We start from the raw sequence: 24,067 nt of genomic DNA on the forward strand, positions 1-24,067 counted from the left end.
GGGAAGAGTAGCCTCATTCCTCTCACTCACTGCTTTTGTAGTAACTGCATGTTATAACATTGAATTTATAAGGTAATGTCATCTTTTTCAGTATTTTCAATCATTCAGTTGTTTATTTATTAGATGTAATTCACTGAGTTCACCCTTTAAAGTGTTCAATTTGGTGGCTTTTAGTACATTCACATTGATAATTGCATTGATCACCTCTTACTTAATTCCTGTTTGTCTAATTTTTTTATTTAAAAAAGGGAAAAACAAAAGTGTAATTCTTTCAATAAATATCATCTGATCCGCATGCAGTTATATTGCAGCAAGTGAAGTCCATAATTTTAGAATGATGGCAGCAATTTATCAACCAAGTAATCAGTGTTCACACAGTTTCAATAATTGCAGCGATTTCCTTGAACTGTCTGTAGAAATTCTGGAGAGAAAGGAGAGAAATAACATTAGTTTTGCTTTCAGAGGTAATTTAAGTAGTTCTTCTAATAATATCTGACCACCAGAGGCTATAAATCATATTAAGATTACATTTTGATGTTATATTCTCATTTATTATAGAAGGTTATTCTCAGAAACAAAGAGGTATAATTTGGTACTAAAGCAGAATTGGATAATTAGCACATGACTAAACTTTCCAAAAATGCACACAAGAAAGTTCTTTTGAGATCACACCAGAAAGATTTATTAACTACCCAGCACTGTCCTGGAAACTGAAGATAAAAACAAAAAACCCCCCGACAATTTGGTTTCCAGGCCTCATACCCCTTTAAATCTAGGAAAGACTGGATCTCAGGGTAACAGGGACTGCTCTGTTTGAGGTACGGGCCCCATTACAACAGGAGAGACCCAACATTGATAATGGCTTGAATGGTAAGCTCGTTTTTTCTTTCATTTAAAAATTGAGCTAGTCTGATCACTCTCCTGTAGAAGTCATCTTCTTTATTCAAACCGCAGATAAGAGGGGAATCAAACAAATTCTATCTTCCTTCTCTCAACCTGCTAGGAAGTAAGGAGGCAAATTTAAAGTTCAATTGCAGTGATAAATTTTCCAACCAGCCTGATTGGTTATGCAGGGGTTCTAAGGTAGGTTTAATTTTGTTTTAAAAGAAACAAATTAATCTGACATTTCAGGCTCATTATAATTCATACCTGCCATAATAGCACTTATTATGACTTGCAATTACATATTAAGTGTTTTTATTCACTTGCCCATTGTCTTACAGCCTGTAAGTTCTATCAGGGTAAGGCAAGAAGGTTCTTAGATAATTTTCTCAAAAAAATGCTGAATTAATGAATTTTGCACATAATATGCCAAGTACCAATTGTTTACCTAACTCATGAGTAAAGTGTACTTACCAGTGTGCAAGGTGGAAAAAGACATCCCATATTAAAAGAAAGGTCAATAAAATAAAATAAAAATTTAACCTCAGCAATCAGGATTCCCTCTAATGATTTACATAGTTGCATTTTTCTTCTTGTTTGGTTTTAATTCTTTATTGCTACTTAAGAATATATGTATTTTGTTTTAATTTGTATGTAAATTGATTCTGGAATGAAGCAGGATATAACTATTTCTTTAAAAACATATACTACTGATGATCAAAATTTCAGCCACAAAAAGGATATAAATTGAAAGCTCAAAGAGTTCCCAAGGTCTCAGTCCTGTAATGTGACTAATAGACTCTGTTTGCCTGGGTAGATTTTAAGCCATGTAAGTACTAACTTTAAAAGAGTTTGTGGTTTTCTTCCCACGAGGAAAAAACATTCTGGAGGTGGAATAAGAGAGCATAAATGCAGCACAGAAAAATAACAGCAAGGCCAGGGTTCTGAATTACAAGGTGAACAGAAACCTGTATTCTTTTGAAATTGACTGGGTCCTTATATTCAGTTGGCTACCCACATATCACAACATACTACACTTATTTCCTTTTAACCAAGCCCTAATTCCTTTCGAGACGCTAACTAGTGTTATTAATGTTGAATCTGTGAGCACCATTTTTGCTCTAAAGCAGAGATTTCAGTTTTAAAAGGAAGAAATCAAAGGGGAAAAAAGACCCTAAAAATGTAAAAAAAGATCCTCTCATATGATGCAGCAACCCAAGTTCCAGGTATATATCGAAAGGAAATAAAATCAGTATCTCAACGAGATATCTGCACTCCTATGTTCACTGCAGCATTATTTACAGTAGTAACCAAGGTACGGAAACAACCTAAGTGTCTACTGAGATGAATGGATAAAGAAGATGTGAGATATAAAAATGTATGTAACATGTAAATGTATATGCATACACATACATATATACAACAGAATACTGTTCATCCCGAAGAAGAAGGAAATCCTGCTAGTTTGACAACATGAACGGGGGACACTGTGCTGAGTGAAATAGGGCAGACCCAGAAAGACAAACACTGCATGCTCTCACTTACACGTGCAATCTAAAAAGTGGAACCATGGTAACAGAGAGTAGGTGACGTTTGTCAAAGATACAAACTTTGAGTTACAGGATGACTAAGTCTGGAGACCTAATGTCCAGCATGGGGACCAGTTAACAGTAATGCGTCATATACATGAAATTTGCCAGGAGAGCAGATCTTAAGTGTTCTCAGCACACAGACACACAAGGAAGGTAACTACGTGAGTTGACAGACATTTTAATTAGTTTACTTGTGGCAATCATGTCACAATGTATATGTATACCAAAACCTCACCTGTACACCTTAGATGTATACAGTTTTTATTTGTCAATTAGACCTTAATAAAGGTGAGGGGGAAAGTGTAATCTGTAAAAGAAGAAATCAAAAGTATCCTAACGTGGTATATGAGAGGTTTTTCTTAGAGTACTAACTGCTGTGAAGATTCTTATCTATTCACTCAGGAAGAAACCAAACAAAAATAAAACCCTGTGTTAGTCAATGACAAAACACTTCCCTGTGTGTGCATTTAAAAGAAAATTTCATTTCTCACCTACCCCCTTTTTTCTTCCTTCCTTATTGAAAAGAGGTAAAATGATAATATGAATAAAATGACCCCAATATAAACTACTGAGTTACTCAAAAGGCTAACAGAACTAGTCATCAAGTCTTGGTGCTCTGATCTGCATTTTATAATCATTATTAGTCAGAAGATTCAAGGTCAACATTACTCAAAATAAGCTTCATTTAGCTTATCCTTCTTGAATATTAAGCCTAAAAAGAGTAAGAAAAAAACAGTTAAAAGCAAAGTAAATATCCTGCCTGAGAAGATGAGAACTTCCTAAATATATTACACAAGGGCACTGTGAAAGTCCCAGTGTACAAATCTAGCATATTACATTGAAAATAATTCCTCAAATTCCCAGAGAAAACAATTTCAGACCTTTTGTATTAATAAATGTAAGGCACATCAAAACAACTGCGAATAAAAACAATTAATATTCTCCGTTAAGAAAAATTTTATACATCATTTTAAGCAGCAATTACAGGACGATGAGCTAAAATTGAACGAGTTACATCACAAACCTGAAACTGTGGAATGGTCATTTCAAAAGACTTGATCTTTACTTGGCCGGAATGATCCGCCACTTTTAGCATCACTGCAACATAGGGGTACTTGAGTGACCTGCAACTGTCTGAGCTCACAGCCACCCCCAGTTTCCACTGCAAATCGACAAGCTGTAATGAAAACAGCACAAAGCAGTACATTGTAATAACACTGCCCTGAATACAGATATTTATCTAATTTTACTGCTCTCACATTCAACTCTTGCCAAACATGATAAAAGAAACTATCTTCACTCTGATATTGCTAGAGGAAAACCAACCAAAGGGAGAGAGGCAATAGGGATATAAACAGTTAGCAAACAATACCGTCATAATTACAAAAGGAAAAAACACCCAACAACTTCCACCAGATGTGTAATGGAAGTAGAAGGAAGATGTGGCGGTACTGGTCCTCCCTTCATTGTGCTCCTGCACTTAAAGGGACTCCAAGGGCTTTGGTCTGTCTCTTCTCTTTCCTGTTCCATGTGCGCCTCCCCTCATTCCACAACCTGAAAGTCCTAACATGGAAGATGAATTATATACCATCTTCATATTTACTTGAGGCACACATGGGAACCATGCCAGGTTTTTTCCTCACCACAGTCCTCGGCCTGAAACCTGACATGAGCATAAACACCGGGTGACAGGTGGTTTTGCATTTCGTCACCGTGGATGATGGACACTGGCCAGGTGATGTGCTATGCTGTTTACATGTATTAAATGCCTCACTTGAATCATCACATTATAGGCTATTATTTCCATTTTGCAGATGACACAACTGAATTTCAGATGGCTTAGGTAATGTGCACAAGGTCACACATTTCTGGAATCAGAACTGAAACCAGTCCGTTTAACTCCCAAAATTACAGGCTTGTTGACTACTGGTTGCCTCAATATTTTGTAGCTAATTCCTGTCCATGATTGGTCAGTGCTGCTATGGCATCAAACAGGAGGGGCTAACTGCAGCTCCCAATGCTAACTCTAAAACATAAGACCCTGAGTGGAGGAATTAGCAGGAACCCACAAAAAATACTTATCTACTGACTGGTACCTTTTGCTACCAAATTAATGCTGATTGTGTAAAAGCTCTGCTTGTTAATAAATTTCTCTGTACAAAAGGTGGGATTGGTGTGAGGACCAGTATTTCCTCCTGTCTCAGACTGGCTTTGACCCAATCAACTATGCCATTAAGGTCAGGATGGTGCTGATGAAAGGTTAATGCATTTACTAAGTAAAAAGATGGCGCACGTACATTTTACATGAAAGTGCCCCATACAAAAATAAAGATAGTAGATACAGAACAGAAGAACTGCAACTTAATATGCATATGAAAAGGAAACAGGAAACGCAAATTTAAACCACAGTGAACACTGCACACCTACCAAAATGCCAAATTATAAGCCTGGCAATTCTAAGTGTCAGGAAAATAGGAAGTGTCATATGCTGTTGACGGGAGTCTAAATCGGACCAGTCTTTTGGAAAACTGGCTTTACAAGGGGAAGGGGAAGTTATGCACACCTTGCGATCCAGTGAATCGACTACAAATATAACCTAGAAAACTTGCGCATATATTCACAGGACACATATACCAGAATGTTCCTGGAGGCTTTATTTCTAATAGCCCTAAATTATAAACAGCCCAAACGGACATCAGTAATAGAGCAGATAAATGAAATGCTGTACAGCAATGCGACTGAATGAAATTCAGTTACACTCAACACCAAAAATACCCAAAGTAACGAGTCAGAAAGTTGTGTGATTCCATTCACTTAAGCTTAAGGGACAGAAAACAGCTTAGAAATTCATACATAGATGGCAAACCGTAAGAAGCAAGAATATGATGATCACAAATGGATGGGGGAAAGGAAGAGGTTTGAGTGTGGAGGGGCATGAGGTTAGACTTCTAGGTACTGTCGTTAATGCTCCACTTCTCGAGTTTTGACTGCGGTGACACAGATGTTCACTTTAAATTACTCTCTTTTTCAGTAACTGTACAAGGAGATGAAAGTTAACTAAATCTACTGTGGTAATCTTTCCACTGTACGTGTCTGTCGAGTCATTATGTGGTAGATCTTATGCAGGGGTGCCCAACCTGTGGCCTGCAGGCCGCACGCGGCTCAGGATGGCTGTGAATGCGACCCAGCACAAAATCGTAAATTCACTTAAAACATTACGAGACTTTTTTTGTGAGTACGTGTCGCAATGTATTTAGTGTGTGGCCCAAGACAACTCTTCTACCAGTAAGGCCCAGAGACACCAAAAGGTCGGACACCCCTGCAACTTACACAGTGTTCTATGTCAACTGTATCTCAGTAAAACTGGAAAAATTAAAATAATTCATTAAACTGTCCATATGTTCTGGATATAGTGTATTTTTCCAACTATAAGACACCCCCCCCAAGGAAAGGTGTGAGGAAAGGTGTGTCTTATAGTCTGAATGTAGCTTACCTGGCTTGGGGGGGCATGGGGGCAGTGGTGGAATGGGGTCACAGGAGGCAGGAGCAGGACCACATTTTTTGCTTCAAAATTTTTTTTCCTATCTTCCTCCTCTAAAACCTAGGTGCATCTTATGGTCCGGTACGTGTTATAGTTCGAAAAATAATACAGTATGTTATTTTGAACATATAGCGGGGTGGGCATATAAGTCAGTGGGTTTCTGGTCGAAGAGAAAAGTTACTGTAGACTAGGGAGATCAAGGGAGAGCAGTACCAAAGGGATAACTTTAAACTCGGTTTTAAAGAATAAGCAGAACTGAAACTGAGCAAAAATGTAGCTTATTTACATATTCCATAAATACATAAATAATCCACTGCAAGACTAAGTGATGAATAAATATTAAGCTTCACCAAGCAGAGATGAAAATAATCACTATCTGGTTAAGGAACAGCACGTTTGTCTGTCTTAAAGTGGAAGGCTTTTGTAGGGAATATGAAAATAAAACCAAGAAAAGTGATCAAGAGGCCAGTAATTCTTTGCAAACTGTATGAGTTTTCAGAGGTTTTCAAAACAGTCTCCCCTACTCTCTGCTATCATGGAAAAACAACGTATCACGTAAGTCGTTTACGCTCCCTGTAGGCAGTGGGGACGCACGGAGCATGATATGAGAGTACTGAACTGACTTAGACACATCATCTGGGCGCAGCAGGCCACGATAACGCAGGTACAAAGCTTTCTGTGCTTGGACGAAGGTGGTGACAAGTAGGATTAAGCTGAACCTATAAAGAATTAATCACTAGGTTCTGATGGCTGTCTACAGAGTTAATGGAGGCTATCAAAGACAACTATAAAAATTCGAGCTCAGATGACTGGGAGGATTTTGATACCATGTATCAATCAGGACGTTATATTTTTTCATTTGAAAGGTATAACCAAAAGGTACTGGAAAGATATAACCAGAAGGGAGAAGGAACATCTAAATAGGAATGTGTAGTAAGTGGCTAAAAATCTAAGAACATAATTCAAGGGAGTTCACGATTAGAGACAGAGTTTTTACATGAGTTCAGTGGTGATGTCCAAAAGTTTAACTGACACTTTTCAAACTTATTCAGCCTGTACAACTCCTTCATGCACGAAGTTCCATTTTTACTGTCCATAGCAAAATGGTAGAGTAAAACATTGCTTAGGTGACTCTCGAGGTTTGAAACAAAACTTTGAATTATCTAGAACATTTCAAGCGGGAAAGCAGTTAAGGAACATGATGTTGGGACCCACTGGCCATCACAGCGGAGAAACTCGCAGGTGAGGAAATGCGGAGAGCCGCCATTCAGACACTCAGCGTGCAAGTTAGTATTCGCTGGTTACAGAAAGCTGGGATTAGATTCACGAGATGAGAATTCCCCCAATTCTAAACTGAACATTTAAACGTCAGCTCGATTCCCACTCTAGGGCACATGCCTGGGTTGCAGGCCGGGTCCCCACTGGGGGATGTGCAAGAGGCAAACACGCGATGATGTTTTCTCCTTCTCTTTCTCCCTCCCTTCCCCTCTCTAAAAATAAATAAAATCTTTAAAAATAAGATAAACTTTAAAAATGGAGCTTGTTTTCCCTCTGCATGATCTGAGCTGTCCCTGTGACCGCTCTGCCCAGCAGGATATGGCGGAAGAGGCTCTGGCCTCCCTGAGCATAGGCCTTAGGAGAACTGGAAGTGTTTGTGTCTTTCTTCGTGGAATGCTGGCCCTTGGGGCTTCCCCTCCTGGAACCCAGCCACCGCGATGTGGACAGCCGTGTGAGGTAGAATCAAGTCACTCCAATTATCGGCGTGGCTGAGCTCACAGCCAAAGTCATTACTAAGCCCTGTGAGCGAGTCCTCTTGATTTCCGGCCCAGTTAGGCTCCTAGATGACTAAAGCTCTTGCTGAAAGGACAGGTAGTAGAAACCACCACCCAGCTAAACCCAGTTAACCCAGTGTCACAAGAGATAATGAAATAGTTGTTTCAGGTCACTACATTCTGGGTAGTTTGTTAGGCAGCAATAGGTAACTGAAGTAGAACAGAACAACTAGCAGAAAATAACTTTATCAATAAGAACATGACATATAACTTATCAAAAATGTATCCTTATAACTATATAATCTGAACTGTATCAGTTGACAGGAATTTTAGCAGATACAAATAACCTAAAAAATATTTCAAGTAACCAGTTACCTTTGAGATGTAAAAGTAAAACAGCAAAATAAAGTCTCCCCCATGAAAGACTTTCACTTCTAGTGAGTTCAGAGCATAACTACCCAGCAACAGCAAACGTACATCATCTTCCCTCAAAAATGTTTTTCCTCCTCAGTTCATTTCTACCAACGACCCCCCACCTTCCTAGTGACTCACATATGAACTATGGTCAACTTTGGTTTCTCTCTCTCCCTTATTCAAAACATGTTTGAACTGACAGGTACTCGAGATTTTACTTCACCCCATGCCACTGACCTGTATCCCCTTCTTCCCAGTCTCACTGCTGCAAACCTACTCAAAGCCTGTTTCCAAAACCTTGCCTTGGATTTTACTGCAGCCTCCTAGTTAGTTAGTTGCCTACAGTCCTTCTCGGCTCCAGTCCAGAGTATAGCCTCTAAACACTGCTTATAAATGAACAAAATCTAATACACCAGGTGAAGACCTGCAAAGTCACCCGCCTCCAGAGCTGGTTGCCAACCGCTTCCCTAGCACTCAGGTCATGTCACAGCAGTTCCCAAGAGCTTCCCTCGTCGTGCTCAGACTGGACGGCATCCCTTCTTTAAACCAACTTTCAACCTTTACAGCTTTGCTCACTCTGTCCATTCCTCTTGGCATACAACTCTCCGACATCTTCTTAAAATTCAAAGCTCCTCTCAAATTCTACCTGCTCCGTGAAGTCTTCCTGGTTTACTTGACCTTTCTATAAATGTTATGTCACTTCTTAGGCCCTAGCACTTAGAACGTTCTGCTTTGTTTACTAGTCACCTGTGGGCTTGTTTCTCTGCCCCCATCCACTAGACTGCACATGCCTTCGGGGCAGTTGGTACATCCAACACAACACAGAACAAAACAGTCACACACTCACAGACCACTACACGATCTGCACAAAATTTAAATAATTATTTCTTATCTATGGGAAGAGGGAAAATGCCACTAGATAGTATCAATAAAGCATATTTCTTTACATTTATACCATAAAACTGGCAAGAAAAAAAAATGTGGCAGCAACAGGAACAATCATTCATCTATGAAGAGTTCTAATTAGATATCTGGAGAATCATGAATTACTTCAAAAATGATTCTAAGTATCATAATGTGAAATAACTGCAGACCTACTGGGCAATATAGCACCATGGTTTGTTAAATTTAACAAGCACAGACTCTAAAGTCAGACACACCCGAGTTTGAATCTCAGCTCTCCCACCTTATAACAGCATGATTTTGTACAAGTTACTATGTCTCTATGTCCCATTATTCCAGTATTTACCAAACAATACTATGCACTGTGGTTATAGAAAAGAATAAAACAAAGTTCCTGACCTCAGGAATTTGCATTCTAGAGGGGAAGCCAGACAATTAACATATAATGAAGTTGCAGTGTTATAAAAAGTGTTAAAAAAAAAAAAAGGTAAGGCTGTACGGTGACCGAGAATGCTGATTAGCCAGACCCTGCTGTGACCTCTTTGAAGAGCTGGCTTTTGAGGAGCAAGAGACCTGAATTAAGTGAAGGAAAGAGCAACACAGATATCTAGAGGAAAAAAGTATTCTGGACAGAGTGAGAAGCATGCCTGGCATGTGTACAGGGGACCATGAGGCCGGAGGGGCATGAGTGGGAAGAGATGAGGAATCCATTTTGGGGACTGTAGGCAAGCGAATCCATTTTGAAGGGCCTGTGGGCCAAAGTAAATATTTAAGACTTTTCTATAATGTGGCAGGAACCTGTTAAGAGGCTTTGGGCAGAGGAGAGACCTGATCTAACACTGACTGCAAAAGGCTCATGCGGACTGTTGGACACAGCATCAAGTTTAGGAAGGAGCAGGGAAATACAACTGGGAGCCTACGGCAGTAGTCTAGGCAAGACGATGGTGGCTGGGCTCAGGAGGCGGCAAAGGGAGGTGGATTTAGAGTTTATTTTTAAGGGAGAGAAGAGTATGCTGATGGAATATATGGGGATTGAAAACTCTCATTAGAGGTGTGGTCCCAGTTAACCTGGATAATTCATGTCCTGGTGTAAAATAGAGAGAGAAGGTATTATCCCTCAAGGATTCACTTTAATAGCCATAAATGTCAGCTATATCTGGTACATTTAAACAGCATATACAACAAACAAATGATTTGTAGCTAATTTTTTTCTTCTGTATTATTCTTGAGTAGACTATCATTTTATGTGATATCAAAAAAGCATGACCTATCAATTAAAAAGTCCAATTTCAGAGTTCCTACAAGTAAAACTCACCCAAGTGTGAAGCCTTCCTACTGACTAGGTCCCAGAGATTTCAGTACAGACCTGTCCACACTGAGCCTCAGCAATTTGTCAATTACAGTGTAGGTTTTCCTACCCCTGGCACTGGTTTTTGCAGAGGTTTCTGTTCTAGTAAGTTGTAATTCTCTATAGCAACAGGTGGCAAACACAAGGCCCACAGCAGAATCCAGCCCTCTACCTTGTTTTATCAGGCCCAGCACCTGGTTCCTACCGTCGGCAGTGCTAAGCTCTCGCTTCACTGTTAAGGAGTAGTTACATTTGTACAGTCCTAAAATTACATTCGGCCCTTTGAAGGCAACCACAAGGCTGATGTGGCCCCCAGTGAAAATGAGTCTGACACCCCTGCTCTATAGTCATCTGTCTTCTTAATTTTGGGAGAGGTGGTATACTTTTGTGACCTCAATTCTAACAATCCAAGAAGTGTTGTTCTAAAAAGTTTGTTCAGCTTTTTGCTTGTTTTTAGGATAAAGTGATGACTTTCAACGTCCTTACACACTGGATTGGAAACTAGAAGTCTATTACTTTCTGTAATTTTTAAAAATACTTTATTTATTTTTAGAGAGAAGGGAGGGAGAAAAAGAGAGGTAGAGAAACATAGATGTGTGAGATACAGTGATCAGTTGCCTCTCACACACCCCTGAGGGCCCTACCCACAACCCAGGCATGTGACCCAACTGGGAATCAAACTGGTGACCCTTTGGTTCACAGGCCAGCACTCAATCCACTGAGCCACACCAGCCAGGGCTCTTGACAAAGGTTTTAAACATCTTTTATTAGAGTTATTACAAGGTACTTTTTCTTTCTGAATGTTGCAAATGATCTTTTAAAAAATACATTTTGACTCTGTGTCTCAATACAGGAAAACAATTCTAATATTGTTTGTAAGTTATCTTGGCTTTTCTTACGTAAACAATCATGTAACTTGTGAATGACCACATGGAAGGGATGAGTAGTAGGCTGAAGAACAGTCCCCCGAAGTTGTCCACATTCCAGTTCCTGAAACCTGTGTTATCTTACATGACAAAACAGACTTTGTCGATATGACTAATTAAGAACCTGGAGGTGAGGGGTTTCCTCGATTATCCAGGTGGGCCCAATGTGATCATAAAGTCCTTGGAAGAGGGAGGCAGGAGGGTCAGAGTCAGAGAAAGCAACGAGATGATGAGGGTGGCAGAAAGAGAAGTGACAACAGAAGCAGAGGTTGGAATCCTGTGCTTGGAAGATGGAAGCAGAACCCACAAACTAAGGAATGTCAGCTGCCTCTAGAAGCTGGAAAAGACCAGGAAACAGATTCCCCCATGAGCCTTCAGAAGGATCACAGCCCTGCCAAAGCCTTGATTTTTAGTCCCACAACACTAATTTTGGACTTGACCTCCAGAACTGTAAGATAATAAATCTGTGTTGTTTTAAACGACACCCATACCTCAATAAAAAGTTTAAGTTTTAAAAACCCTATGCTCCAATATAATTCAGTTACTCAAATAAACATGATTTAGTGTAAGTGAACAGGTAAGATGATTTAGGAAAGACTGAACCAAAGTGCACTAACTCAGTAACTCCAAGCAAGGCCAGATAAGAGTGTTGATTACTGAGTCCCCTACCTCCCAGGAATCCTTGGAAACAACCAGCAGCAAGATCAATTGCAGACAGTCTCTTAGCCCCTGGTATTCTTATTATTTCAGCCCTTTCTTATACTATTTTGTATGGACCTGAGTGACTCCTAACCTAAAATACTATAGTTTCAGTACTTTTCTTCTGGGAAGAGTATTATACGTTATTTGTCTAAAAACGGTTTATTAGCTAAAATAGGACAAGGACACTTGGAACAAAGAAACAGATTAAGTTTTGCCTTAAAAAAAAATCAAATCCTTATTAGCATAAATACATGTACATTGGACGGTTAAAGAAGTATACACTCCGTCCTCCAGTATATTTTAAATAACTGGTTTCTAAGACCAAGAAACTGCGGTGCTATCTTTGAAAATTTTAATAACTTCTTCTCTCTTCAATCATTCTAAAATACCGTGTACCTAGCTTCCAATAAATGGCGCCTAAGGAAGAACAATATTTGGTCTGCACTCTTTCGGCTGGGGTGGGTGGGGAGGTTCAATTACAATGGCAGTGGCTACCATCTCAGGTGCAACCTGGAAGCAGCCTCGCAAGGTGGGCGGAACGACAGTCACTGGAGCGTGGGCACAGACTTTGGGCTGGGGGGGGGACGCGGGGGAGCGGATAGCGGGTAAGTTGGGGAAGGTTTGCAAGGGGCTTCATCCACCAGCTCCTCAAGGCAGGAGGCGGACCAGGTGCAGCAGCCCGCCCCTTCCCTAGCGGAGGTAGGGCGGGGCTCTCACTCACTCACCTACCTGGTTGGTGACCTGAAACGGAAGCAGAAAAAACACAATTTACAGAATGATCTTAACCCACAAGCCCGCGTCCCCGGTTTCTTCTACGCCAAGCCTTACCTTGGCCTTAGCATCCAAGACAGGCTCGCTAGGCCCCTCCATGGCACGTGTCCACGGATCGGACCAGAGACCCGGAGGCTGCTCCTCCGGATGCCAGCACTTCCGCTTCCTCCTCCCGGCCCCGAAGCCGTGGCGCTCGCAGCAAGCGTGGGGGGGCAGGAAACAAACATCTTTGAGTAAGTCACCCATAATGTCAATTAAATATCAGTTTTAAGAAGCCAACTAGAAAAAAATTATTACGGTAGGACTGTTGTTCCGAATGTTTAGGATATAACCTATCAGGGAAGGACCAATTAACTTTAAGATGTTTTCTCCCCCTACTAACCCTGCAGATGTGGACTCTTCCTACCTGCCCCTCCCACCTCTCCATCAGCGGGTGGGCACAATTGAGGAGCGGCTGGAAAACCACACCCCTTTCACACAGATGTTCGTCTTGCGAGGGAGGAGCTTGTGGGAACTATAGTTGTGAGATAAGCTTTCGTCATCCGTCATCCGTATGGACTTCACCCGCCTCGCTGGTGGTGGGGTGGGGATACTTCCTTCATCCCCGACGCCCTCCGCCCCTCACCCCAGGGCTCAGCCTAACTACAGCGATTGCCTCCCGCCTGGTCTTCCCACTTCCCTCCTACTCATCTCAGATCCAGTCTACAGAGCACCCACAGCGATTTTTCCCCCGCCAGCTTTTTATTTTGAAAAACTTGAATTATTTTTCAGAAAAGTTGCAAAAATAGTGCAATAAACATACATATACACTTCATCTAGATTCTCCAACTTAACATATTTACACCTTTGCTTTAACCCTAGAGACATGCACAGCAATGATGACACATTATTCCTAAATACTTGAGCATGCATCTCCTAAGAACAAGGGCAGTCTCCTAAAAATTCACAACTATCCCACTCAGGAAGTTTAAAATCAATAAAATACCACTATCTAACGCATGGTCCAAATTCAAATTTCCTTAATTGTCTCAACAATATTCTTAAAAATTGTTCCCTACCCTGCCCTGACTCCTGTGGCTTAGCTGGTTGGGCATCAGTCTGCGATTGGATTCCCCATCAGGGCACATGCCTGGGTTGTGGGTTTGGTCCCCTGGTGCGGTGGGGGGCTGGGGGGAGCCTAAGGAGAGGCAACCAATGGATGTTGCTTTCCTTTTCCTCCCTCCCCTCTGTCTAAAAATAAATAAGTACAATCTTAAAAAAAAAAAGTGGTTCCCTACCCACCAGTGTAAGCTGATCAAGGACCTCTTGATGAATTCAGTCATGGTGTCTCCTTAGTCTTCTCTAATCTAGACTGCGCTGGTGAGATGGCAGGACTGAGGCTCAGGGGGAGAAGCCACCTTCAGGTTGTTGCAGGACTCAGTTTTTTTTTAATTAATTAATTTATTTTTATTCAGTTACAACTGTCTGCATTTTCTCCCCATCCCTCCACTCCACCCCAGCCAGGATTCAGTTATATTTAGATTTCCATGCTGACTTTTGAAGGAGGGAGGGTTCTCAGCTTCTAGAGGTCATCCACATTCTTGCCCTGTGACCTCTTCTTCCATCTTCAAAGCCAATCATGTCAGTTCAAGTCCTCCTCACACTTTGAATCCTTTTGACCACCAGTTCTGCATCATCTGTCCTTCACCACATTGCTCTGACGCCAGCATGTCAAAGTTACCAGTTTTTAAAGTCTCAAATGATTACGTTGGGATTACCCCGATAATCCAGGATAACCTCCTCAAAGTCCATAACCTTAATTACATCTGCAAAGTCATTTCAGAGCTCTACCTAGATTGTGTTTGATTGAACAACCAAAGACAAGAATCTTGGGGAAAGGGACACCTCTTAAAATCCAGCCTACCACAAACAACCCTCATATAATTGTTGGAGAAATACATTAGTTAATGCCTGTAAAGATGTAAAGACCCTAAACCGCCCTGTAGCACTCAAAATCTATGCAAAAATAACAAAAAAGGCACTGACTCAAGGTTATTAGATCTGACTGTACTAATTAGCTTGGGAACATAGTCTCTGAACGAGTCAAATTATTTCTTTCCTGTGGAAGTCTAATGAAAGACGAGAACTGTGGTGCGTCCCCCTGGTCAGCGCATGGGTTTCATTTGTCAGGAAGTATTTCTCTCCTGACAGAGAATTAGCCTGTGGCTGCCATCAGATTACAATCCTTGGGGGAATTCTGCTCCTTGGAAGGCTGTATGCACACACAGGTGCACATGTGTGCACATGCACACACACGTAAATCTCAACTGTATGAAAATTCTCCTAAAGAGCAAAAAGAACTTATTAAAAAGTTAGTTTTTTGTATGTCTCTGCATTTTTCATACATTTCTTTTAAAACTTTATTTAAAAAAATTTAAATTAGACATGACTGTCCCCCTCCAAAAATCTATTGATCTGATTTGGAGAGAGTAAAATGTCAGTTGTGTGTAGTCCAATCTCTGCTAGTTGTTACTCCTGTTCTTGGGCTCCTGACAGTCTAGCAACAGATGTGGTCGGCTGTTTATTTTTAAGATCTCCCTCTTACAAAAGGTCAAAATTTATGTAAGCTTAAGACTTGGGAAATATCGATTTTATAAATAGAGTCAGGAAAAATTTTAAAGTTAAAAATGCATAGGCATAACTTTTGTTTTATTTATATTTATTTTTATCTTATGACTTGTGAGTAGGACACATAAACCAGACAGTACCTTCGGAGCGCTAACTGTCAGATGTGTGGGGGTGTCTGCAGAACCATGGCATGAACTCTGAGCTCACAGGAGTGACAGTGTCATGGAGAAGACAAAGTGGACACACACAAAGCAAGTGACACTTCAATCTAAGCTCGTATGTTTTTGGCTTTTGGGTGCCAAATGATGTAAGTCCAACTCACACTAGCCTGAGCAAGTAGCAGAAATTATTGTCTCGCAGGAATGGCCTATGAAATGTAGCGGTGGAGCCAAAGGGCCCGATCTCTGTTTCCCAGTTGTGGTATGGCCTTCCGTTTGTCTACTGGTATCATTCTCTTAGGTGTCTCCGTTTGTTATTGGGGACTGGTATGTGCCTGTGCCTTTATGACCACCAGTATCTCTGGGGTCACAACCTGTGGTTCATGATCCAAGGGGAAAGAGGATGCTGCTCTTCTGTCTCAGTTCTCAGAGACAGACTCTGATTTGCCTGCTTGGTTCATGTATGGTCTCCTTGAGCCGATACTAACTTAGAGTGATACATTAACTTTTTTTCCTGTTCTCCCTGTTGTGGCCACAAGAGGCAGAATTGTGTTACTGGCAGAGTCATTAGCAGCAAAAGGGGTGAGAAGATCTACCCAATAGAAGATAGAGGTGATGATGATGCAACAAAACTTAGATGAAAAGATTTTGGGAGGACAAAAACAATACATGTCCACTAAGCACAATACTATACTATACTATACTATACTATACTATACTATATACTACACTACACTATAATATATATATATACTATACCAAACCATACCACACTATATTAATGGTGGTAGTAGGCAGATGTCAACTTCCAAATCCCCAGAATCTGTGAATATATTAGGTTACATGGCAAGGGAGGATTAAGGTTGCCCTTAACTTAATGGAATCAGTGGACCTTAAAATAGGGAGATGTTCCTGAATTACTCAGATGAGCCCAATGTCATAACAAGGGCTCTTAAATGCGGAAGATGGCAGCAGAGGAGCTAGAGTTAGAGAGAAACTTTCAGTGATAAGTTGTGATAAAGATTCAGCTGGCTGTTGCTCTCTTTGAAGATAGAAGGTGGCCAGGAACCAAAGAAGGCAGGCGGCCTCTGGAAGCTGGAAGAGGAAAGAAAATGGATTTTCCCATGTAGCTTCCAGGAAGAACACAGCCTTATAAACACCTTCATTTTGACCCAGTGAGCCCCTCTCAGACTTCTGACCTTCAAACTGTAAGAGAATAAATTTGTGATTTTTTTAAGGCACAAAGTTTGTGGCAGTTTGATCCAGCAGCAGTAGGAAACTATGACGAGTGGAGGATTACATGATGTGCTGGAAGCTTTAGAGTCCCATGGGCTTGAACTGAAATCTGTCTCCTACCATTCAGCTGTGAGACTTCAGAAAAGGCAGTCTTTCCGACCATCAGCTTTGTAATCCGTAAAAATGAGGCTATTAGTATTTGTCTCATAAGGTTTTTATTAAAGGTTAAATGAGATCACCTAGCAAAATTCCTGGACATAGGAAGTACTCTGTAAATACTAGTCCTGTTATTATCATCATGATATTCAATCCTCAAAAGAAGCCCATAAGTTATCTAGATCATACATTATCTCCATTGTGAAGATGAGAAAATGGAAGTTCAGGAGTGTTAAGCAACGTCACCTAGCTAAAAGGCCAACCTTCAAACTTTGGTTTTAATTTACAGTCTGCAATCTAATTTCAGAGAACTCCAGAGGGATTGAGAACTCCCAGTATACCTGCTGAAATCCTTCTTAGCCGCCTTGTGCTAATTAAATGTTCTATTTGTGCTTCAGGCTATTCGAGAATGCGAGTAATTGCGTGCTTGTTGTTGTGGGAGGTGGTAGATAGTGGTGGGAATCAGTGCGCGGCAGAAGCAAAAATGCAGCCCTGGGAACAAAGCACGATTATTTACCCTGGAATCACAGAGGTTTTAGAGCTGAAGGCAGAGTACACACAAATTCTTAGCCTTTGGGCCACATCTGGCCTACCCACATATTCTAAAGAAAACAACAATAATGAAAACTGTATCAGAAACTGAATAAGAATGCAGTTAGATTGGTTTTACATGTCCCAGCTTTGTCCCTGTCCCCACACTGTTCTGTAAGTCTACCTGGCCGATTCACGCACTTACCTGAAACCCGAATGACAGCACTTAGTTTTCAAGCCTTGGCTTAAGGAGACCTTGCAGAGTCTCTTATTTTAAAAATGAGGCCTAATGCCTGACTTATAGATTATGGCAGTACTGTTTATGATCAAGCAAGGAGAACTACTGTGCCATCCTATAGACGGATGAAGCCAAATTGTGTAAGGGTTGACTATGTTCTTAAGTACTGCACAGCAGGCTGTTTGGGGATGGCGGCTTGTCAATGCAGTGCTAACTCGAGACAGATGACAGGTTACCTGCATGTACAGCAGGCAGACAGCTAGATATATTCCCTTTAAGATAAATAATAAAGATAGTGTGCAGTCACAGTGGTGCACCTTGAATGAATTACGGGTGTACAGAGAAACCAATCCCCAGGGCCCTAGGGAAAGCCGGGTGGACCCTGAACCTGAGAGATTCCGTGGGCTGGTTAGGACCAAAACGACAACCTTATTTGATTAAGTCAGGTGACACACAAATACTGCATTTCATCAATTGTTCAACTTGTACTTTTTCACACTTAATATCTTAGAAATCACAGTGCACGTTGCATCAGATGGCTTCTTACAGTGACGGTGCCCAGGCAGCTGTTGTGACTCAGCTGTTTTTGCATCTGCATGCGTGAACTTGCTCATAGCTGTTCAACACGCCTATTAAGTTATGGGTATTGTTGGCTATGTATTATTATGCTTTATTGCCATTTAAAATGTCTTTTAAAAGATTATACTGTGATTTTGCATAATAAAAAATTAACTGTGTATGGAAATAGGCATGAAAAGAGAACAGTGGGTTGTACACTTGAATCAGTAAAGAAGATATATAGACTGTTGTAGGGATGACCAAAATTCCATGTTTTCTGACAAAGCAAACAAGTAATTCACAGTTTCTAAATAGGTGGATAGGGATGATTAGATAAATCAAAATGGTTGCTTACTTCAGTTCAAGGTGGAGAGGTTGCCAAATCTCTCAGAATATAAAAGGTAATTTATGAGGAAGAGCGAGCAGGTTTTGAGACACAAGAACATTTGTTAAAACATCAAATATCAATTTGTCCAAAACTTCTTGCTGCTTTTGAATAGAAGCTGTTGAATTTTCATCAGTTGTTGAGAAAATGAAAGTATGAGTTTAGTCAAGTAGGAAATGGTGGAAAACCTTTATATTCTTTGACAACCAGCAAAATTAATCTGTCCATCTTAAAAGTGCAAGGTATATATTATATTTATTACCTGTGTCATGTGCTGAAAAAGGCTGGGAAGCACTGGAAAGATAAAAAATGCTACAGGCTTTTGAGAAAGAAATTTAAGATGAATAGAGGATGAAAAGACTGTCAAGTAATAGCCAATAACAGCTTTAAGAAATGGTCAAACTCATTAATGATCAATGAAAATAAAATGAGCTATTGATTTCCCACTAGTTCTAGGATTTCTCTCTTGTCATCTCCTTTTCAGGATCCTCACTCTTACCTCCTTTCATTTCTCTCCCTGTTCTCTCCCTCTCTTTCTCCCTCTTCCCTCCCTCCCATCTCTAATTCTTCTCTCATGAAGAGAGGTATAGCAGCCATCTGTTGTTGCTTGCCCTCCCGCTGACCCTAGTGTCCCTGAGTCTCAGCCCCCAACCATGTGGCTCAAAGGTGACATTTTTCTGAATAGACACTTCCTTCCTGAGAGGAATTCTGGCACCTGCTGTTGCAACGATATGTTTTTCACCTCGTTAAGACTGCATTTGTAAAGTTTATAGAATATATAATAGACTGCCTTACGACTCCCAATTCTCTGTTAAACTTTTACTAATTTCAGGCACATTTGAAGTCAGTCTTATGTCTAAGAAATGTTTTCACTCTTGACCCATGATAGAAGAAGACTTGTTCCTAGAGTAATTTCTAGCTTATTTCCTTCTCTTTAGCCTCTCCAGCCCCCAGCTTTCTCAGTTCCATTCCCTGGCTCATGCACGTCATGCTGCTCTTGCTTCTGACCTGCTTTGAAAAGAATCCTAGATATGGCTGCAGGAAATCTAGGCTAAAGCCCCATTCATCACTCGCGCAACCTTGGGAAACAATTTAACCACTCCAAGCCACCCTTACCTCGATTGTAAATGGTGACAGCCGGACCTCCCCACCTGCCTACCCACCTGCCTACTTTACAGCCTGTGGCGAGGATCAAACAAATATGTGAGGGATGTCAAGGTTTCTATTAAGTATAAAGCCTGAACCATGTGTGAACATCTATTATTTTCATTGCTAAAATAACAGTTAAAATAATTAAACAGTTCATTGACAAATTCAAGTTGTATTAACATACACATTTTTAAAGAATTTGGAAGTAAAACTACACAGTTGTATTTGGTTATTAGAATTTTGTGTGCTCCTCTCAGCAGTGGCCCAGATGGAGGAGTTCCCTGAGCAGTCACAGCTGTGTTGTGGGCAGAGCCTCTCTTGTGGGCATGGTGACATTGGCCCAGCACCTCCCCCTGTCCGCCCCCGCCACCCCCCCCTCCCCCCGACCCCACTGACTCAGTCGCAGGAAGAGGCCCTGCAGAACCTCACAGCACCCTCAGCCCAGGCTACAAATTTTTAAAAATTGGGAGGTGGGGAGGCCAGATCTATCAATTAGCTGGCTATTTCTTTTAATTTACTTATTCAAATTTCTGGCAGGTATAGCAGTTAGCTTTTGCTATGTAAATTTTTTTTAAAAAATTAAAATTTAAAAGTCCTCAAATCCCCAATGTCATACTACAAGCAAACACTTAGCTTATATGTCTAGGGGGATAGTGTTGGGTTGGCCAGTCTAGGCTGGACTCAGCTGAGCTGTCTCTCACTCTGTTCCTGGGACCAGCAGGCTAGTCACGCACATTCTTGAAGGCTATGGTAGAAGTGCAAGACAGCAAGCAGAAACACAAGCTAGTTAAGGCCCAGACTTGGAACTGGCACGCCATTATTCCTGCCTCTTTTTATTAGCCAACACAAGTCACGTGGCCAAACTCAGAGTCAAGTTGTTGGGAAATACACAGCTGAGTCTCATTGTTCATGCTAGTCACGGCCTATAAAGTCACCGTGAACACTGAATGAGTAAATACTGAACCATGTCTCCACGGGGAAACACAGGCTGGGTTTCTGTGAGCTTCTGGGCACGTTTTCATCAGCAGATCAATACTCAACTTTGCTTTATGTGTTTCTGTTTAAAGATACCTCACTTAATATGTATTATTGATTCATTAACATTGAATTCACAACCAACAGCACCATAATTTATGCCTGAAGGAACTTATCTGACACGTGTATTTTCTGTATAAAGTACATCACGGACTTCTTGGACTTAGGAACACCAGATAGTACATCAGCACAATGCTTGGGCCGTGCACTTATATGGTGAAATCACCAACAAAAAACACAAAAATGCAAAAAATGTGACACTAAATAGACTGCAAAAAAGAACACTTGTTTCCAGGATTTGACTTCAGCTGGGAATGCAAGTTTTTTGCCACTCCTCCGCCCATGACTGTGGATGACTGCAAAAGTGACAAGCGCATTGATTTGGGGGAGGGCGGAGGGTTATTGAATTGTCTCAATAGATAAATGTTAGCAAGTAGGGAAACTCAAAATGCAGGATTCATGAATAATGAGGATCAACATTACTTTGCCCCTTAATGGAAAAAACTTAAAAGTTATATGGTAAAGGACATGGATAAAGGTAGGGATAAAAAACTGGGGCAATAATGCAGAATCTTGGGTCCCATCTCAGACTCAGTGAATCAAAATTTGCATGTCAGACTCCCCAGCTGTTTGTATGCCCATTTGGGTTTGAGAAGTGCTGCCCTTGATAGGATTGTAAGTGCTCCATGCCTAAGGAGGACAGTTAAACCCTATGAAGATTAGGAACCTACCACAGTAATAAAGTTTTAATGGGTCCAAAAGTCTAGGCATGCTGGGATAACCTCTCTAAGGTGAAAAAAAAAAGTTCTTTCCCATTCATTGGGAAGAGGCAAAGCAGTTGGTAGGCTATTTTGGCCTTTCAAGGCAGCATATGCCACACGTGGGAATACAGCTGCATTTATTGGGTAGCATGGACAGTTGCCAGTTAATTGGGTCTCGGAGCAAGAGAGTGTTCTGCAGCAAGTCCAAGCTGAAATGGCAAGCTGCCTTGCTATTTCTCTGCAGATCCAGTGGTGCTTGAGATGTTCATGGTAGATAAGGATGCCGTATGGAATCTTAGGTAAGCCCTCATAGGAGAGTCATGGTGCAGAAACTCAGTTCTGGAGCAAGTCCATTCCTCTGACATCAAGTCATTTGTAAAATAGCCCCTGGCATGTCACTGAGAGCCTGGCCGTGCAACTTACATATTATGCAACTACAGCTGTCCATCATGTACTGGATATTTCAGATTTACCAAATCACAGTTGGGTGGGGACAGCAGCAAGCTATCAGATAGATAAGGAAAAAGAGGAGTCATGGAATGGAAATTCCTTGGAGGTCAAAGAACAGTGGCCAGAAAAACATGAGTGGGAGAGTTGGAAATTCCCCAAGAAAGGCAAACACAGTATAATAAAATAATCTTTTTCTCACTCTTTAACTGCTCCTCTCCCTGAATGCTGTCTCTTGGGTGCAGAAAGGTAATATGCACTCTACCCCAGGTCAAATCTCTGGATTCCTGTTCATCGAAGGGATGCCCCCTTAAAACAGCGTCTGTTTAATTTGTGCCTGCCTCTCCATCTCCATGACTACTGCCTCAATTAACTCTCTCATCATTTCTCTTGCAAGCAAGTTTTCCACATTATTGACAAATGGTATACCTGATTATTCCATTCACTCCTCAAATATTTATTGGGCATCTACTATGTATCAGGCACTGGGTCAGGTCTTGGGGAAACAACGTGAAGAATTAAAAAAGTATGCTGCTGCGGGCCTCATGGGATTTACGGTCTGGTAGATGAGAGATACGAAAATCCTGCTTAAAATTCTTCAGTGATTCCCTGCAGTTTTCTAGAGGAAGCCCGGATGTCTTGACTGGCCTGTCTCTGCTTATCTCCCCAGCATCACCTCTAATCACTGCCCTTCAACTATGCATACTCTATAGCCACAATGCATACTTTCCTTTCTCCAGAGCACTCCTTTTACAGGGGTTTATTCCAGCTGTCCACCCTCTCCAGGAAGCCTTGCGGACAGTCCCTTCCACCTTTAGGTGCACTTCTCTGTGCGTAGTACCACCACACCTCATATCGTGCTACCACGGTATGTATCACACTTTATTATGATTCCTCATTCTTTTGTCCCCCTTATCCTCTACTTGGAGTTCAGCTTTGTGTAACCAATACTAACTACAGCGTCTGATTCATAACAGGTACTTGACATTTTTTGTCAAACATGACCCCTACTCTGCAACAGCAGACAAGGTCAAAACATCACTTCTGCACCTCGACAAAGGAGCCTCTGTGGCGTACACTCCAGAGCAGTTACCCTGTGCCTACCTCTTAGACTTAGACTGGGATTCAGTGGTGCGCCCCCTAGCGCCTCCAATCAAACGCTGGAGGAATGGGTGGGGCGCCCTCAAGCACGCGGTCCCTGAGCAGCTCCTGGCGCATGCGTAGTAGTACGCGAGAGCTGGGCTCTGATGGGAAGAGTCCAAGCGTGAGGGAAGGGGGCGGTAGACCCAGATACTTTTCCCTTTTGCGGTAGGGAGGTGGCTCATTATTTTCCCCGCTGAGTATGTATTAACCTAAAATGTAAGACTAACGTGTGGCTTTTCAGGGAGCGAGAAAGGGGCCGGAATGTTATCAAACTCTTCGTCTTTCTTCAGCACCCCTCCCAGAGGGCGGTGGGGTGGACGGTCCCAGGTCATGGCGCGCGGGGGCGGAAGCGGCGGCGGCTGCGAGCGCGTCGGCTGTCAGAGCTGGAGAGTGGCCGGGCAGAGCTGGCATGGAGCGTCAACGCTGGCTGCCGCTGGAGGCTAATCCGGAGGTGAGCGCGGCTCAGATTTCTGTCTGGGGACCCAGGCGGGGCGAAGGGAACCGGGCTGCCATAGCTAGTCCGGGGTGGTTTGTTTCTAAATCGTGTTCTCTGTTTCGTTTCCAGGTCACCAACCAGGTGAGTGAGGTGTCTCGTCGCTCGGGACTCCGGAGCCCTCCCTGGCCGTCTATACCTCCACGCCCCCTAGGAGTCTGGGATTGAATTCCGTGAGGGTACCTCTTGCGATGTGATAGATAGATAGAGGTATGCCCATTTTAGGGCCGTCTCTCCCCCACCTGGTTCCTGGATGGAGGTGCTTCCAGCTGTCTCGGCTTCTCCTGTGGTCCCCTTTCCCCGTCATCACGTTTCCTGG

At 41.8% G+C, this 24,067-nt stretch overlaps 2 protein-coding genes across 5 annotated transcripts in view; one reads left to right on the forward strand and one right to left on the reverse strand.

Annotated features, from left to right (window-relative positions):
* Positions 1–215: 215 nt before the first annotated feature.
* On the reverse strand, positions 216–13,018 carry COMMD6 (COMM domain containing 6). 2 transcript variants are annotated; one of them, XM_024569052.4, is made up of 4 exons: positions 12,909–13,018; positions 12,810–12,821; positions 3,499–3,651; positions 216–421 (listed from the first exon to the last, which is right to left on the reverse strand). In XM_024569052.4, the coding sequence occupies exons 1-4, from the start codon at positions 12,948–12,950 to the stop codon at positions 371–373; spliced, it is 258 nt and encodes an 85-aa protein (XP_024424820.2). In that variant the 5' UTR covers positions 12,951–13,018; the 3' UTR covers positions 216–370. The 2 variants fall into 2 exon arrangements, with proteins under 2 accessions (XP_024424820.2, XP_053772470.1); XM_053916495.2 differs by lacking the exon at positions 12,810–12,821.
* A 10,566-nt stretch (positions 13,019–23,584) lies between these two features.
* Positions 23,585–24,067, forward strand: part of UCHL3 (ubiquitin C-terminal hydrolase L3) — a 45,152-nt gene continuing 44,669 nt past the window's right edge. For 2 of the 3 annotated variants that reach the window (XM_053916494.2, XM_071220221.1), the window contains exon 1: positions 23,935–23,958. Coding sequence is in view for 1 of the 3 variants with exons in the window: in XM_024569039.4 (XP_024424807.1) it covers positions 23,665–23,706; positions 23,821–23,832 (54 nt within the window). In the remaining 2 variants the exon portion in view is untranslated. Of the gene's footprint in view, positions 23,707–23,820; positions 23,833–23,934; positions 23,959–24,067 lie in introns of those variants that run through there. The other variant, XM_024569039.4, reaches the window with a different exon arrangement.

Source organism: Desmodus rotundus, chromosome 13 (assembly GCF_022682495.2).
Source record: "Desmodus rotundus isolate HL8 chromosome 13, HLdesRot8A.1, whole genome shotgun sequence".
In the NCBI taxonomy this organism is placed as follows: domain Eukaryota; kingdom Metazoa; phylum Chordata; class Mammalia; order Chiroptera; family Phyllostomidae; genus Desmodus; species Desmodus rotundus.

What these genes read in the sequence shown, in the direction of transcription:
- COMMD6 (XM_024569052.4), bottom strand. Translation starts at nt 12,950, where the DNA reads ATGGAGGGGCCTAGCGAGCCTGTCTTGGATGCTAAGGCCAAG. An exon ending in TGACCATTCCACAGTTTCAG is followed by an intron (nt 422 to 3,498) that starts GTTTGTGATGTA and finishes CTTTCTCTCCAG; the next exon opens with AATTTCTACAGACAGTTCAA.